This window comes from Physeter macrocephalus, chromosome 18, assembly GCF_002837175.3.
Source record: "Physeter macrocephalus isolate SW-GA chromosome 18, ASM283717v5, whole genome shotgun sequence".
NCBI lineage: Eukaryota > Metazoa > Chordata > Mammalia > Artiodactyla > Physeteridae > Physeter > Physeter macrocephalus.
This window is the reverse complement of record NC_041231.1, coordinates 8987734-9006796: the sequence shown is the minus strand read 5'-3', so window position 1 is coordinate 9006796 and position 19063 is coordinate 8987734. Positions and strand designations below refer to the sequence as shown.

Below are 19063 nucleotides of genomic sequence, written 5' to 3'. Positions count from 1 at the left end.
AGGCACTGGCTTAGGGACCAACCTGGGACTGTACCCACATAAAACTGGCATCTGCTTCAAAGATTTGCACTTCAGCAAAAAGCCCCCTAAGCTGAGAGGAATAACATAAACGGATGAATTTATGCTCACCCTTTTTGTTGCAGCAAAAATAGAAATGAAACTTTTCTGATAAACAAGGAAAATAAACAATGAACAGGCTGGGGAAACAGCATAAACAGGCCTGAAAGAGTTAAGCAATCTTGGTTATTCTTTAGCTGTTACTACTAACAAACACTTGCAGCTAGACTTGTCCTTCACAAAGCTAAACAAAGCTAATTACTCTCTGATTCCATATGAATTGTTCCCTGCACCTGGCATTTATTCTGGCTGCATGCTCTTGTAGCAAATCACCCCTTGTAGCTGTTTACATTTCATAAAGAAGGTCACCCGGCCGATAACCCAGAGATAAATGGACCCAATTACCAGGCTGCCTGATGCCAACGGTGACTGTTTTAAAATACTGCAAGAAGAGTACAAGACCTTCACCACTTTCATCCTTATCACTTACCCTGGACTGCTAGTTCCACCTGTAAGACCCCCTGTAATTCCCCAGGACGGGGGACACAGTTCTTGAGGCGCTAGCCTGCTGTGTCTTCCCTTTGCCTGGCAAAGAAAATAAAAAGCCTCTCTATTTCTTATCTTCCAAATCTCTGTCTCCGTATTTTTATTCGGCATCAGTGAACAGGGAGCCAAATTCTGGCAACATCTTGAGTACTCATTCCCTAGGCTAGTCTCTCAAACTGGGGAGCCCCTTGAAATATAAAAGATGTAACCTAAAGATCAATAACAGAACTAGCACTTTCCAAGAAGAAGGTAAAATTAAGGTTATTATCCCAGACTTGGGGGGAAACAGTAACAGGTAACATAGTCCCAGATGGCTCTAATGCTACGGGGTATTACTCCTAGACTTTGAGGCGATGCCTCTACCTTGCTACCACCATTAGGAACAGGATGAACTACACTGATCCTCCTTGAAGCAGAAATTCTCCTGCATCTTTTAGCCCTGTTTCTATCAAACTGCTGGGATTCAGTAAATATTAACTGAATAAAAATGAGTGAATTATAAAAGTTAATCTCTTAAAGACAGTATTCTTTAACTATAAATAATAATGAAACACTTTCTGAGTACCCACTCTGTAAACTGCATTATAGCAAACAAAAAAATCTTGCTCTCGAGAAACATACCATCTGACATTACTGTTTCCTTCTATGGAAACACTATCCAACAACTAACATGTATTTTATCTTCCAACGTAATGTTCAAGCAAAATTTTCAAGTTCTTGGTATCTTATTTTTCTGAATTGTCTCTTTGCAAACAAGGGTATTCAAATATTCACTATTCTATAGGAAGCTTAGTACAATTTTTTTTTATGGAAACAGTTATTATTTGAAGCTAGGAAATCCTTACTAGTATGAAGGAAGAGCTGGCTGACTTTTCAGTTCTTACCCCTTGTGTTCGTGGAGAAGTCTGAAAACTGCACAGCACTCTGGTTGCAGGCCCCTCACCTTGAGAGCTTTCATAAGGCAGTCATGCAAGCTCATTCCATTCCGCACATTGACCTACAAACAAAGGATCACCTTTAGAACCAACACAGGCTGCACAAGCACATCCCTTGGAAAGGTGAATATAGAAATAAATCCACCAGTCTGTAAGGGTATATGTAGAAGATTTTATGACAGCATTGCTTGTACAGTTGACCCTTGAACAACACGGCTCTCAACTGCACAGGTCCGCTTATACGTGGATGTTTTTCAATAGGAAATACTACAGTACTATATGATTTGTGGTTTGTTGAATCCGAGGATATGGAACAGTGGTTACAGAGCACATATACCAAGGGCTGGCTGTAAGTTATACTCGGATTTTCAAGTGCACACAGGGTCGGCGCCTGTAACCCTGAGTTGTTCAAGGGTCAACAATAATGGCAAACACACACACAGAGGAAGCACCCAGAATGTCCAGCAATAGGTAAGTGCTTGAATAAAGTACAGAACATCTGTATGTGTCACACGGTGCTGCGAATATAGTACTTATAATGACTCGTCAGAGGGTGTTCATATTAACTGGGGAAAATATTTTTCAGAATAATACAAAGAGTAAGATTATTTAAAGGGTGGGGAACCTGTATATGTTTATATATGTTGTATGAGTGTGAAAAGACAGACACTCAGCTGTTACCCCTATGAGAAAGTGGTTGGGAGAGAGAAATGATCAACTTTCCCTTTCTACATCTCTATAATTTGTTTGACTCAATGAAATGTTCATGCAAGCATAAATACCCACCAGAAAGGAAAATCAGCCAACCCAATCTATAAACAAACATGAGTTCTTCTGATCAAAACTTTGTATTTCAACCTATTTTCAACAAAATGGTTGATCTTCCTAACAAAAATTCCATCTCACATGCACTTCACACTAGGGAGGGCAAGCAGGAAGTGGAGGAAATAAAGCCTCTGCCCTGCTGTCAGGACAAACATCACTGACAGCTTAAATAAATGTGCACACCCATTCCAGACCTTAGCGGTATACGCCCCTTTCACATCCACCTGTACCCAATCCTCAAAAACTCAGCAGGCACTCAGAAGCCTAACAGAGGGACTTTCCTGGTGGTCCAGTGGAAAAGAATCCGCCTTCCAATGCAGGGGATGCGGGTTTGATCCCTGGTCAGGGAACTAAGGTCCCACATGCCACGGGGCAACTAAGCCAGTGCGCCACGACTACTGAGCTCATGCACATCAACTAGAGAGCCTGCGTGCTGCAAACTACAGAGCCCATGGGCTCTGGAAGCCACGCGCCCTGGAGCCTGTGTGCCACAATTAGAGAAGAGAAAACTCTGCACCCCACAACTAGAGAGAGAAGCCTGCGTGCCGCAACGAAGAGCCCACACACTGCAATGAAAGATCCTGCATGCCTTAGGACTTCCCTGGTGGTGCAGTGGTTAAGAATCCACGTGCCAGGGCTTCCCTGGTGGCGCAGTGGTTGAGAGTCCGCCTGCTGATGCAGGGGACGCGGGTTCGTGCCCTGATCCGGGAAGATCCCACATGCCACGGAGCAGCTGGCCCCGTGAGCCATGGCTGCTGAGCCTGCACGTCCGGAGCCTGTGCTCCACAACGGGAAAGGCCACAGCAGTGAGAGGCCCACGTACCACAAAAAAAAAAAAAAAAGGAAACAGCAGTGAGAGGCCCACGTACCACAAAAAAAAAAAAAAAGGAATCCACATGCCAATGCAGGGGACACGGGTTCGATCCCTGGTCCAGGAAGATCCCACATGCCGCAGAGCAATTAAGCCCACGAGCCACAACTACTGAGCCCGCGTGCCTAGAGCCTGTGCTCCACAACAAGAGAAGCCACCGTAACAAGAAGCCCGCACACTGCGATGAAGAGCAGCCCCCGCTTGCCACAACTAAAGAAAGCCCGCATGTGGCAACAAAGACCCAACGCAGCCACAAATAATTAATTAAAAAATAAAAAAATAAAAAAAATAAAAAGATCCTGCATGCCTCAATGAAGATCCCACATGCCACAACTAAGACCCGATGCAGCCAAAAATAAACTAACTAAATAAATAAATCTTAAAAAAAAAAAAAAAAAGCCTAACAAAGTGTGAGTGCCAGGGTGCTAATAATGATGGCAGCTATATAAAAATATCACCTAAGCTCTTAAGCATTTCAATAAAAGCCCTATACATTTTGTTTTTAAAGCCAATAAAGTTTATCAAAAGTAAGGCAACTAGACAGTATGGGCTGTAGAGAGAGCAGAATGTAGATTAGCAGTGCTTGCAAACTGCCCAAAGTAGAGTCTTTCCACTGGGTGAAAGTGTGACAGCCGACAGTGGCCAACCCAGCCCCTTCCCAGAGGGAGGTGAGTGATGTGTGTACTTATTTTAAAGGTTTAAAATATTTTTAAATATTCATTTACAGTGTTTCACAAGGTTATTTTAAAGGTTTCTTGAAGCAGTGATACCCTTAGAAATATCCCACTAACTTCCAGCTTCCAGACACAAAACAACAAAGTAAAGGGAGAGAGAATGATATAACTATGAATACACCAAGAATGAGGACAGTGAAAACTAAATAAACACTCACATTAACAGAATCATGACCTGTATCAAATACTGTGCAGCAGTACTTTGGAGAGCCACGACAGAGGGAGGCCCGCATACCACAAAAAATAAAATGGGAATTGATTAGATTTAAAAAAAAAAAAAGTCACAGCTCCAAGAGCTAGACAGTTCTTTAAATATCTTCTAATCCAGTGGGGTTCCCAAATGTGGCTGATATTAGAATCACCTGAGGAGCCTGTGAAAATATATTTTCCAGGCCTGCCCCCTCTAACACATCCATCTGATTCAGTTCATCTTGAATGAAGCGCAGGAATCTGTATTTTAAACTGCTTCTCAGGTGATGCCAGGGGTAATTAATGGGCCTCAGCTATGATCCAATCACTCATCCAATGATAATTAGCAGCAGCAGTTAGTCAAAGAGAGGCATGTTTACAAAACAAATGACAAGAGAAATTCAAAAAACAAGCAACTACTAATTATTCTAAAATTATTTAAATCAGACATAGATCCTCTCTATCACTCTTCTCTCTACAACTCCCCATGGACACAGGTTGTAATCAGCTAAATCTGATTCATCTCTGGAGCCCACTAAGTGATTATGATAGTCATTCTGGGCTCCAGCAGTGAAGCAACCTGGGGATGATTAGAAACAGCTGACTGGCCATGCTGGCCAGCAAATGACTCCTTCCTCCTTCAAGGCTCCCCTGAAGCTGGGTGCCTAGTGAAAGAAGGTGGTTCTTCCAGAGACACACAGTCCATCTCTGGCCAAAGAAACAGAAGAAACTAACTTTCTCTGACAGAACCTTCTCAAAAGCTGTCGGAGAAGTCAAGCTTCCAAATCAGTCGTCCCCAAACACCAGCTGTGCTCAAATGAAGGCTGTCAAGTATACACAAATGCCGGACCTCCCTGGTGACGCAGTGTTTAAGAATCCACCTGCCAATGCAGGGGACACGGGTTCGAGCCCTGGTCCAGGAAGATCCCACATGCCGTGGAACAACTAAGCCCATGTGCCACAACTACTGAGCCTGCGCTCTAGAGCCCGCGAGCCTCAACTACTGAGCCCATGCGCCATAACTACTGAAGCCCGCACGCTCTAGAACCCATGTGCCGCAACTACTGAGCCCGTGCTGCAACTACTGAACCCCACATGCCTAGAGCCCATGCTCTGCAACGAGAAGCCCCCACTCGCCACAACTAGAGAAAACCTATGCACAGCATCAAAGAACCAACACAGCCAAAAATAAAAATTTAAAAATTAAAAAAAAAGTATACACAGATATAGAAAACACTCAGAAATAATCATAACTGCCATTTTACTTATGAACTAGCCGCTGTAGTCAGCATGAGCCTCATTTCATAAAGGTCAGGAAACAGAGGCTCAAAATATTATGTAATTTGTTTCGATGATACAGCTTATAAAAGGCAGTACAGGGATTTAAATTTGGGCCTTGCTGTCTTAAAGGCCCATACACTTAATTATTACGCCAAACTAAGTTTCCCACTCTTCCAGGCAAACTGGTAGATGTGGGTGGAGAGGACAGTAGCAGTAATGCCCAGAAGCAGCACCAGATGATCTTCAGCTTCCCATCACATTCAGACTTCCCACCTGGGCTCTCCACTTAAGGTAAGAAAGAAAATTATTGAGAAAATAATGGGTAAAAATCTCTTTGCAAATGAAAGACTACTGTTGAAATATAAGGGGATTATTATTATTATTTATTTTGCCAGCCATTAAACTTTCATTTTTAGGAAAGGGAACAAAAATAAATTTACTCACACTTTATTTGTTTTTTGTTTGTTTGTTTGTTTTTTGCGTTACGCAGGCCTCTCACTGTTGTGGCCTCTCCCGTTGCGGAGCACAGGCTCCGGACGCGCAGGCTCAGCGGCCACGGCTCACGGGCCCAGCCGCTCCGCGGCACATGGGATCTTCCCGGACCGGGACACGAACCCGCGTCCCCTGCATCAGCAGGCGGACTCCCAACCACTGCGCCACCAGGGAAGCCCTACTCACACTTTAAAATGCCTTTGAGTTTTGCCTTCAGTTCAAAATGTACTTAAGTGTACAACACTATAACTGGAAGGCTCTTTAGGGTCACAAAAGAAGTATAAAGGAAGTTTTAGGAAAGTGGAGAGAGATGAACTGTTAGAAACAAACTGAGAAAACTCTGGACTGTACTTGCCAACCTTGGAACCTTGCCTCGCCTAGGTACACACAATAAACACAACACACTGCTTTTACACAAAAAACAGAGGGTGGGAAAGGAGGAGGTGTGGACGTTTTGAAGGAAGGTTTTCTCAAATGTCCCACGCTAAGCAAAATTAGCACAACTTCATTTTTCTGTTTCAACCAGGTGTTTTTTTTTTTTCCGCTCCCAGGATAGTAAGAAACTTTTTGAGCAGTAATTTCTTAGAAAAGTTGAGATTTTGTGTGAGAAACTATGCAGGAATAAATGGCTAGTTCAGTGCCCTTGGAAAAGAGCTATGATTTTTAAGCTACCTCCAGCTTTGCCACAAGGCCTAGGAAATTTACCAAAATAATTTTTCTAGGTAATTTTATTTCCTTCAATATACCTATAATATCAAAAAATTTTTAAATGAACAGTTTGCTTTAATACTCAGAACAAAACAATTTTTTAATCACCAGAAATGTCTAAGGGAATTTTCCAAAGAACCCTTTGAAATATATCCTCATAAGAATGTACTATTTTCACCTCACACCAGTCAGAATGGCCATCATCAAAAAATCTACAAACAATAAATGCTGGAGAGGGCGTGGAGAAAAGGGAACCCTCCTACACTGTTGGGGGGGAATATAAATTAGTACAGCCACTATGGAGAACAATATGGAGATTACTTTAAAAACTAGAAATAGAGCTACCCTATGATCCAGCAATCCCACTCCTGGGCATATATCTAGAGAAAACCATAATTCAAAAAGATACATGCACCCCAATGTTCATTGCAGAACTATTTACAATAGCCAGGACATAAAAGCAACCTAAATGTCCATCAGCAGAGGAATGGATAAAGAAGATGTGGTACATATATACAATGGAATATTACTCAGCCATAACAAAGAACGAAATAATGCCATTTGCAGCAACATTGATGGACCTAGATATTATCATACTGAGTGAAGTCAGAGAAAGATAAATATATGATATTGCTTATATGTGGAATCTAAAAAAAGGGTACAAATGTACTTACCTACAAACCAGAAACAGAGTTACAGATGTAGAAAACAAACTTATGGTTACTGGGGTAAGGGGGGGAGGAATAAATTGGGAGATTGGGATTGAAATATACACACTACTATATATAATATACACACTACTACATATAAAATTGGTAACTAATAAGGGCCTACTGTATAGCACAGGGAATTCTACTCAATACTCTGTAATGGCCTATATGGCAAAAGAATCTAAAAGAGTGGATTTATGTATATGTACAACTGATTCACTTTGCTGTACGCCTGAAACAAACACAACATCGTAAATCAACTGTACTCCAATAAAAATTTTTTTTAAAAAAGAAGAATGTACTATCTGTTTAGAGGAAATGTCAGTAAAGAAGACATTCCAGGCAAGGCTAACAAGAGAATGAAGGCCAAGAGCTGGGATAAAGCAAGGGGTGTGAAAGGAACATAAAGCAATAAAATCTGCAACTGGAAAGCCAATTAACGAAGTCCCTAAGTGGAACCCTATTACACTGTTGGTGGGAACGTAAATTAGTGCACACACTATGGAAAAGAGTATGGAGGTTCCTTAAAAAACTAAAACTAGGGACTTCCCTGGTGGTGCAGTGGTTAAAGAATCCACCTGCCAATGCAGGGGACACGGGTTCGAGCCCTGGTCCAGGAAGATCTCACATGCTGAGGAGCAACTAAGCCCATGCGCCACAACTACTAAGCTCCAGAGCCCTTGAGCCACAACTACTGAGCCCGCATGCCACAACTACTGAAGCCCACGTGCCCTAGAGTTCACGCTCCACAACAAGAGAAGCCACTGCAATGAGAAGACCACACACTGCAAACGAACAGCAGCCTCAGCTCACCACAACTAGCAAAAAAAAAAAACCTGCATGCAGCAACAAAGACCCAACACGGCCAAAAATAAATAAATAAATAAATTTATTAAAAACAAAAACAAAACTAAAACTAGAGTTACCATATGATCCAGCAATCCCACTCCTGGGCATCTACCCAGTAAAGGTGAAAACTCTAATTTGCAAAGATACATGCACCCCAGTTGATAGCAGCACTATGTACAATAGGCAAGACATGGAAACAACCGCAGTGCCCACCAATGGAATATTACTCAGCCATAAAAAAGAAATGAAATATTGCCACTGAAGAATATCACACTGGGATTTCCCTGGTGGTCCCGTGGTTAAGACGCCGAGCTCCCAATGCAAGGGGCCCGGGTTCAACTCCTGGTCAGGGAACTAGATCCCACATGCCGCAACTAAAGATCCCGTGTGCCGCAACTCAGAACCAGCACAGCCAAATAAATAAATACTTAAAAAAAAAAAAAGAATACCATACTAAGTGAAGTCAGACAGAAAAAAACAAATATTATATGATTATCACTTAAATGTGGAATCTAGAAATAATACAGATGAATCTATACACAAAATCAAAACAGACTCACAGATATAGAAAACAAACTTACTGTTACCAAAGGGAAAAGGTGGGATAAATTAGGAGTATGGGATTAAAAGACACAAACTACTATACATAAAATAGATAAGCAACAAGGATTTACTGTATAACACAAAGAACTATTCAATATCTTGTAATAACCTATAATGGAAAATAATCTGAAAAAAAAAAATATATATATATATATATAAAATATCACAATCACTTTACACCTGAAACTAACACCATATTGTAAATCAACTATACCTCACAAAAACAGGTACAACTACAAAACACTAAAATAAAATTTTAAAATAAATAAAGACTCAAAGTGACAGTGAAGATTTTGCCTGCCTATAAGATGGGCAACATGATCCATAATGTTTTCTATAGGGTGATAGACAACTACATTTTCTGAGAGCAATGTTCACGTACCACTGTTCTTTGCTTGTTTGGCAAAAAAACACGGATAGTGCTGCTTGTCTTAGAAGGGTCCGTAAGTTTGCCATCATCTGATGCCCGACGCTGATAGCCAAACTGCTGAACTATTGTAGGGGAGATGCAGCTGGGGCCATCAAACACTGCGTCTTTGAATCCAAAACCATTGCTGATCGTCTTCCAGGCCCCCTGTATGTGCTCCATTGATGCAGCTTACACAATACTGAAACCTGGTAAAAATAAATAAATAAATAGACAAATAATTAGAATTCTTGAACAAAAGTAATTAACTCAACAATACAATATACAGAGTAATTGTGAAAACAGTAGTATGTGGGCTTTCTTGTAGGTGACATCTTCTGCTTAAATTACTCAGAAAACTTCTATTTTCGTATATTCCCATAGAATATTTCATAGACAACTCAAAAATTGACAAAATGGGGATTAGAGATCTAAAGACTCAACAAGCGTTATACCACCAGTTAAAAGCCAACCTGGAGGCCCGCATACCACAAAAAAAAAAAAAAAAAAAAAAAAAAAAAGCCAACCTGGAACTATAAGACCAGGTCTCTTGACTTCTTATTCTAATACTGGGTGGGCCAAAAGGTTCATTCGGTGTTTTCCATAAGATGGCTCTAGTAGTGCTTAGTTGTCTTTAACTTCATTTGAAACAATTTTGTTAGATTATAGGTGACAGCTGTCATATCAGCGTGCATTTAAAACAAGACTTATTGGGCCTCCCTGGTGGCGCAGTGGTTGAGAGTCCGCCTGTCGATGCAGGGGACACGGGTTCGTGCCCCGGTCCGGGAAGATCCCACATGCCGCGGAGCGGCTGGGCCCGTGAGCCATGGCCGCTGAGCCTGCGCGTCCGGAGCCTGTGCTCCGCAGCGGGAGAGGCCACAACACTGAGAGGCCCGCGTACCGCAAAAAAAATAAAAATAAAATAAAATAAAATAAAACAAGACTTATCAAAATTGGTGAATTTTTGTGTAGCCATTTTAATACTGAAGATGGAAGAAAAAGAGCAACATTTTCAGCACATTACGCTTTATTATTTCAAAAAAGGTAAAAATGCAACTGAAATGCCAAAAAAGATTTGTGCAGTATATGGAGAAGGTGCTGTGACTGATCAGACATGTTCAAAGCGGTTTGTGAAGTTTCGTGCTGGAGATTTCTCACTGGACAATGCTCCACAGTCGGGCAGACCAGTTGAAGTTGAAAGTGATCAAATCGAGACAGTAATTGAGAACAATCAACGTTATACCACGTGGGAAATGGCTGACATACTCAAAATATCCAAATCAAGCACTGAAAATCATTTGCACCAGCTTGGTTACGTTCATCGATTTGATGTTTGGGTTCCACGTAAGTTGAGCGAACAAAACCTTCTTGACCATATTTCCGCATGGAATTCTCTACTTAAATGTAATGAAAACGTTCCGTTTTAAAAACAACTTGTGACAGGCAATGAAAAGTGGATACTGTAGGGCTTCCCTGGTGGCACAGTGGTTGAGAATCTGCCTGCTAATGCAAGGGACACGGATTCGAGCCCTGGTCTGGCAGGATCCCACATGCCGCGGAGCAACTAGGCCCGTGAGCCACAACTACTGAGCCTGCGCGTCTGGAGCCTGTGCTCCGCAACAAGAGAGGTCGTGATAGCGAGAGACCCGTGCACCGCGATGAAGAGTGGCCCCTGCTTGCCACAACTAGAGAAAGCCCTCACATAGAAACGAAGACTCAACACAGCAAAAAAAAAAAAAAAAAAAAAAATTCATTAATAAACTCCTACCCCCCAACATGTTCTTGAAAAAAAAAAAAAGTGGATACTGTACAATAATGCGAATGGAAGAGATTGTGGGGCAAGCGAAATGAACCACCACCAACCACACCAAAGGCCGGTCTTCATCCAAAGAAGGTGATGTTGTGTATATATGGTGGGACTGGAAGGGAGTTCTCTATTATGAGCTCCTTCCAGAAAACCAAATGATTAATTCCAGCAAGTACTGCTCCCAACTAGACCAACTGAAACCAGCACTCAACAAAAAGCATCCAGAATTAGTAAACAGAAAATGCATAATCTTCCATCAGGATAATGCAAGACTGCATGTTTCTTTGATGACCAGGCAAAAACTGTTACAGTTTGGCTGGGAAGTTCTGATTCATCCGCTGTATTCACCAGACATTGCACCTTCAGATTTCCATTTATTTAGGTCTTTACAAAATTCTCTTAAGGGGACTTCCCTGGTGGCGCAGTGGTTAAGAATCCGCCTGCCAATGCAGGGGACACAGGTTCGAGCCCTGGTCTGGGAAGATCCCACATGCCGCGGAGCAACTAAGCCCGTGCGCCACAACTATTGAGCCTGCGCTCTAGAACCGGTGAGCCACAGCTACTGAGCCCGCATGCCACAACTACTGAAGCCCACGCACCTAGAGCCCGTGCTCCGCAACAAGAGAAGCCACCGCAATGAGAAGCCCACGCACCGCAACAAAGAGTAGCCCCCGCTCGCCGCAACCAGAGAAAAGCCCACGCGCAGCAACGAATACCCAACACAGCCAAAAATAAATAAATAAATTTTTTTAAAAAATTCTCTTAATGGAAAAAATTTCAATTCCTTGAAAGACTGTAAAAGGCACCTGGAACAGTTCTTTGCTCAAAAATATAAAGAGTTTTGGGAAGATGTAATTATGAAGTTGCCTGAAAAATTGGCAGAAGGTAGTGGAACAAAAGGGTGAATATGCCATTCAATAAAGTTCTTGGTGAAAATGAAAAATGTGTCTTTTACTTTTACTTAAAAACCGAAAGCTATTTTTGGTCAACCCAATACTTTTTCAATTCCACTTCTCTCCTCCTTTTGTTACTGTATATTAAGTATGAGCAACTACACTTGAGTAACAATTAGTACTATGAGAAATTTTAAAAAAAAAGGGTAAGCCATAACTTTCTGCCTTTGAAGAAGGAAAAGAAACTAGTATTCTAGGATGTGTGTCAGACACTTAATACATAATCTCATTTAATCTGTGTAAGGACCCCAAAAGATTTTAAATCCCTTCCTCCAACCACCCTTTATTTTTTAAACAAATAAGGCACATAAAAACCATGCTACTTGCCCAAGAACACCCAGGTGATAGGTAAAATAACAAGATTCTGTATCTGTTTATATTTAAAGTACATGAACTTTCCAACGTAACATTCGGAGTTCAGTTTTAGTGCAGAAACAAAGCTTATAAACCGAAGCAAGGAGAGACAGTTACCTAAAAAAAAATAATCAAATGTTTTAATCGGGCAACAAGAAACCTGCAATGGAAGTCTACTGATAGTCACACAATGACAGTAAGTCAGATACTCTGCAGTGAGGATGTGCAATGCCCTGCTGCTGACTGGGAGTCAGCAACCATGCAGAAGTGAGAGGTATTTACTTCCTCCTGTAGAAAACAGTGAGGTTGACAGGGAATCCCATCCTTCTCAAGCCTTACTCCTTCAGAAACTTGTTTTACCTTATTATTAGCATTATTTGCAATAGTTACCATTTACTAGGTGCCTACTATTATGAAACAGTATATACTGCATACATCCGACTCTTATTACCCAACCTGATCCTTAGAGGATACTCTAGGTAGGAATTACATCCCCATTTTTACAGTCGAGCTTTAGCGGGCAGAGGTGGGATTCAGAATTGCGCAGCTCTATCTGACTCCAAAGCTCTTAACCTTTTCATATATAACACTGACACTTGAAATCATTTAGTCAGAGCTAAAATGGCCTAGAATTAATCCAAACGTCTTGCTCTTAACCAGAAGTTTCTGTCTGAATACCCACTATGTACTATGCTCTTTCTCACATCACATGCCTGAAGCAAAAGGGGACAACAGATATTAACTATTCTTAGATGACAGCTGAGAAAACTAGAAAAGTTTAGAGACTTGAGATCGCTACCTGGCGTTACTCTCACAATCTTGGCTCAACTTTTTTTCAGGAGAATATGGTAAAAAACTATTAAAGTTTTGAAATGTTCTTAAAGACTGATATGGTAATTCAATATCACTCTAGGAATTTATCCTACAGAAGTATAAGGCAAGTGCATAAAGATATATGTATAAGCATCTTCATTAGAGCATTGTTCATATCCTTAAAAAATTGGGGAAAACACCAAATACTTAACAACAGGGAATTAAATCATGCTAATTCCCATGTGATAAGTAAAGTAGATCTGCAGGTGCAAAGGTGGAAGAAGCTACCCAAGACAAAACAAAAAATGACAAATGTAGTTTGAACCTCTTTCATACTAATCTAGAAAGAGCGAGGGAAATCTAGAATCATAAAGAAGTGAGAGGGGCTTCCCTGCTGGCGCAGTGGTTAGGAATCCGCCTGCCAATGCACGGGACACAGGTTTGAGCCCTGGTCTGGGAAGATCCCACATGCTGCGGAGCAACTAAGCCCGTGCGCCACAACTACTGAGCCCACGTGCCACAACTACCGAAGCCTACACGCCTAGAGCCTGTGCTCCGCAACAAGTGAAGCCACCGCAATGAGAAGCCCATGCACGGCAACGAAGAGTAGCCCCAGCTCGCTGCAACTAGAGAAAAGCCTGCGCACAGCAATGAAGACCCAACGCAGCGAAAAATTTAAAAATAAGTAAAATAAATTTATTTTTTAAAACAGTAACACAAACCTATTTTTTAAACAATTTAAAAAATAAAAATAAAGAAGTGAGAAAATACAGAATAATAAACAAAAAAAATAAAAAACAATATTTCAGCAAGATGATGAGGGAATTTTTACTTTTTATATATATATTTACTTTTTGCTTTTTTATTTTACTACTTACTACAAACATCTATAAGTCTATTTTATTTATGCAAGGGGGGGGGCAGGACAAAATCCTACAGCCTTCAAGTGGCAGAGCCATGACGCACTGCCTCCCATGTCTGGCACCTCTACCCAAGGCCCAACACGCTCCTAACTCTATCCCTTCATTACCATGAGGTCACTTTTTAGGGGCATCTACAAGCTTCTCTTTTCCCTAGACCTTTTTCCCCAATTAAAGAGGAAGACTCCTTTGAACAACTCACTAGCCTGAAATGACGTGGCTCACAGAAGCAGCCAGGGCAATCTTAAAAATGCAACTTATCATTTCCCTCCCCCGTATAAGACTCAGAATAAAAGCTAAACTTCTTTCTGAACATGCCAAGCTTCACACCTCAGCACTTCTGAACTTCCTGTTCCCTTCACCTACAAGGCGAAAACCTCCAGAAACAAGCAAGTTGGCTTTTTCACATTATGGTCTTCACCTAAAATATCCCTTTAGAGACAGACACCTTCTCTCTCCACCCTAGTCAGAAGACCCCACTCCCCTACCGCCACCAAATAACCCTTATTTTCTTCATGCCACTTACCACTAATGTTAACTGCCTACAGATTTTGGTCAGTACCTCCCACCGCCTTTCTGCTCCATGCCAAGCTTGCCAGTACCTCCTACCAATCTCGTTCACTACTGTATTCTTAGCCCTTAATACAGTACCTGGAACACAAGCACTCAAATATTTATTAAATGAATTCAGCTAGGAGCCAGAATAATGCTGCAAAAAATATATTTTTTTAATAGAAAAGACCTGTCAAGAACTAGTAAACGTGAATTAAATCTCCAGTTGGTAGTACACCTTTAAAAAATACCTATTATTCAGCAAAAGACAAACTGCAATAAATTGCATTCTGTATTTAATTGTGAGGGAAGACTGTATTACAATCTACTGGTTAAAGAACCCACTTACAAGACTTAACTGTAGACTAAGTCCAAGATCACAGTTATTTTATGACAAATTCTAAGTTTTGTAGGCACTTGGAAAATAACAGTGCTGGTGCTTAGTAGAGAACATACTACAATAACTGTTAATAAAAACTGATAAATGCAAATCCAGCTTAATTCTCAAGTTTTTGACTCTTTATCATTCATAATTTTTAATTTTCCATGTCTATATCAAGACCACTTACAGGCTGAGAAGCACACTAAGGCAGTGCCTCCCAACCTTTTTCATTTCACTCATAGAAAATGATGGATCCTATCTGTAAGGCAAGCCTACATAAGCAGACAAGCCCAGAAAGGCCAAGGCCCCTACCAGTTGCCCCAGGACCGACCTGTTTATCATAGGAAGCTCTAAGGCAAGGTACTCTGTAATCAATTAACAAGAAAGGGTACACATCTAAAAACAAGAAAGAAGCATCTTCTAAAAACCATACAGCAGGACTTCCCTGGTAGCGCAGTGGTTAAGAATCCGCCTACCAATGCAGGGGTCACGGGTTTGATCCCTGCTCCCGAAAGATCCCACATGCCACGGAGCAACTGGGCTCGTGCGCCACAACTACTGAGCCTGTGCTCTAGAGCCCGCGAGCCAGAACTGCTGAGGCCCGCGCACCTAGAGCCCATGCTCCACAACAAGAGAAGCCACCGCAATGAGAAGCCTGTGCACCGCAACAAAGAGTAGCCCCCGCTCGCCACAACTAGAGAAAGCCCACATGCAGGAACGAAGACCCAACACAGCCAAAAATAAATAAATAAATAAACAAACAAATAGAGGAAACTGTTCATGTTCAGAGCAATTTTTTTAAAAAGATAACTTTGGTAACAAAAAGTTATATGGAATCTAATTTTAAAAGCTCATTTCTGTCCAATGATTAAAAAGTAATCTTTTGGGCTTCCCTGGTGGCGCGGTGGTTGCGCGTCCGCCTGCCGATGCAGGGGAGCCGGGTTTGCGCCCCGGTCTGGGAGGATCCCACATGCCGCGGAGCGGCGGGGCCCGTGAGCCATGGCCGCTGGGCCTGCGCGTCCGGAGCCTGTGCTCCGCAACGGGAGAGGCCACAACAGTGAGAGGCCCGCGTACCGCAAAAAAAAAAAAAAAAAAAAAAAAAAGTAATCTTTTTAAAATAACTATTCACATATACAAAACAGTAGCTTTTTTATGACAAAAGTTCGCTGACCTTAAACACTTACATGTTTATAGTTATATATGGTGAGACAGCCTGAGAATTTGTATTCAACAGACTACACATTTACCTTTTACCACAAAGGACACTGCATATGCATAATTTCACTTATTATGATAGCAAAATTCTATAAATTTAGGAAGTCTACAATTTACTTAACATGAAGTCTCCTAGCCTATTCTAGAATAGGATATTCTAAAACACTCTAGAATAGGCTAGGCTCAACTGGTTTTCAAGCTGCTTCCTTCTGCATTCAGCCCACCTCTCCTCCAACCACCCCCATTACAGAGCACCTCAGAAATCAAAAAGCCTAGATCCTACTCTGCTTCCTCCACTACTCTTCCATTAAAGATTTGCCACAATGGGCTTAACCCCAGATTCAGTCTCTGAAAGACACCAGGGGATGGATATCTTATGACAGAAAAAGGGACAACTCATTAATTGCTAGATATCTTAGCTTTCTGTAGTCACCCACTCAACATTTGTCAATCATGAGTAGATCAAAATTTCTCTAAATTTTTTTTTTTTTTTTTTTTTTGCGGTACGCAGGCCTCTCACTGCTGTGGCCTCTCCCGCTGCGGAGCACAGGCTCCAGACACGCAGGCTCAGCGGCCATGGCTCACGGGCCCAACCGCTCCGTGGCATGTGGGATCTTCCCGGACCGGGGCACGAACCCGTGTCCCCTGCATTGGCAGGCGGACTCTCAACCACTGCGCCACCACGGAAGCCCTCTAAATTTATTTTTTCTAGCATAATTTCTGAAGCTGGCAGGTTCCATAGGTTCACCAAAGTTTGCCTTTTATTGACTTCATGCTTCATTCTGTCACACTGGAGTTTGAAGATACATTCACTTCAGCCATGTAGTTCATGATTTTTTACAGTCTGAACTCTTTCTCGAAGCTACATCTTTCTATATCAAAATGTCTGTTTTTATTATCATAGTTCACCTCTCATAATCATTCAACCTCATTTATTCTCTACATGAATATTCCCTTTTTAGGAAGTTAGAGAATGATATCTTTTCTACATCTAAGTTAAAAAGTGGTTTATAAATTCTAAATAGTACTGAGTTTGGGAGCAAACAAAATAACCAAAGTAGAAAGACACATAGCCCTGAATTATGCAGCAAGGGGACTCAAGGAAGAGTCACTCAAGGAAGAGTCAAAGACCAAACCCCTGAATCTTGAGATCCATTTCAGTTGCCTTCTTTGGGCCCTTTTGCTTGGTACAGTAGTGCTCCACCTTAGAAAGTTGTGCTTTCTACAGTTTCCGTTACCAGGGGTCATCCACGGTCTGAAAATATTACATGGAAAATTCCAGAATGAACAATTCCTAAGTTTTAAATTGCATGCTTTTCTAAGCTTTATTTTTTCTTTGCGGTACGCGGACCTCTCACTGTTGTGGCCTCTCCCGTTGCGGAGCACAGGCTCCGGACGCGAAGGCTCAGCGGCCATGGCTCACGGGCCCAGCCGCTCTGCGGCATGTGGGATCTTCCCGGACCGGGGCACGAACCCGTATCCCCTGCATCGGCAGGCAGACTCTCGACCACTGCGCCCCCAGGGAAGCCCTAAGCTTTTTGATTTCTGAGTAGTGTCATGAAAACTCACACCAACCCGCTCCCTCCTGCCTGGGATGTAAATCATCCCTTTGTCCAGCACACACCCACACAGTATACTCTACCTGCCCTTTAGTCATTTAGCAGCCTTCTGGGTTATCAGATGGGCTGTCTCAGCATGGCAGTACATGTGTTTAAGCAGCCCTTATTTTACTTAACAATGGCCCAAAAGTGCAAGAGTGGTGATGCTGGAAATTCGAATATTCTCTTACTGTGCCTAATTTATAAATTAAACTTTATCATAGGTATATTATGTATAAGATAAAATAGTACAGAGTTCAGTACTATCTGCAGTTTCAGACATCCACTGGGGGTCCTGGAAAGTATCCCTCACAGATAAGGAGGAACTACTGTATAACTAAAATAGCACCCAATATGTTTCGAACAAGGACAGAATAAGAACCTTCGTAATAGCCAGCTTCTTCAAGGAAGACTTCAAGAACTCAAGTCTCTTTCTTTCCTAGACTGTAACTCAGCACTTTTTCAAGCTGTGGAGAATGACCCATAAGTGTTCAGAAAATCATTTTGGTGAGCCATGACCAGCTTTCTTAAAAAATAAGGCAGAGCACAATACATCCACATAGTACAGGTAAGTACTATTTTGAGAAATCTTTGATTCAGGTACACACACATTATAAAATGTATTCCTTAGTGTGGAACACTACTAAGTTTGAAAGCACCTGGTGTAATTCTAAAGCCCAGAATTCCTACCAGAGCTTCCAGTGATTTCCCAAATGCATTTATCCACACAAAAGACATCTTCTTGCACTTGAATGATAATTTTTTTTTAAGGATCCATCTAGTCTTAAATTGTCTTTCTTAGCTCTACCAATGAACTCTCTCCATGTGTGTGCTAATTCCACCTTACGTTACATTTTAAAATAGTCATTTCAGACGATCCAAAACCTATGGGATGCAGCAAAAACAGTTCTAAGAGGGAAGTTTATAGCAATACAAGCCTACCCCAAGAAACAAGAAGAATCTCAAATAAACAATCTAACCTGACACCTAAAGGAGCTAGAGAAAGAAGAAGAAACAAAACCCAAAGTTAGTACAAGGAAAGAAATGATAAAGATCAGTGCAGAAATAAATGAAAGAGAAACAAAGAAAACAACAGCAAAGATAAATAAAACTAAAAGCTGGTTCTTTGAGAAGGTAAACAAAATTGAAAAACCATTAGCCAGACTCATCAAGAAAAAGAGGGAGAGGACTCAAATCAATAAAATTAGAAAGGAAAAAGGAGAAGTTACAACAGACACCACAGAAATACAAAGCATCCTAAGA

The 19063-nt window shown here is 41.5% G+C and overlaps 1 protein-coding gene across 3 annotated transcripts in view; it reads right to left on the bottom strand.

Annotated features, from left to right (window-relative positions):
- RAF1 (Raf-1 proto-oncogene, serine/threonine kinase) overlaps positions 1–19063 on the bottom strand; it is a 77456-nt gene that overhangs the window by 21066 nt on the left and 37327 nt on the right. For all 3 annotated transcript variants that reach the window (XM_028479221.1, XM_028479222.2, XM_007126198.4), the window contains 2 exons: positions 9183–9415; positions 1488–1600 (listed from right to left, as the gene is read on the bottom strand). In XM_028479221.1, the coding sequence (XP_028335022.1) occupies positions 1488–1600; positions 9183–9389 (320 nt within the window). In that variant the 5' untranslated portion in view covers positions 9390–9415. The remainder of the gene's footprint in view (positions 1–1487; positions 1601–9182; positions 9416–19063) is intronic.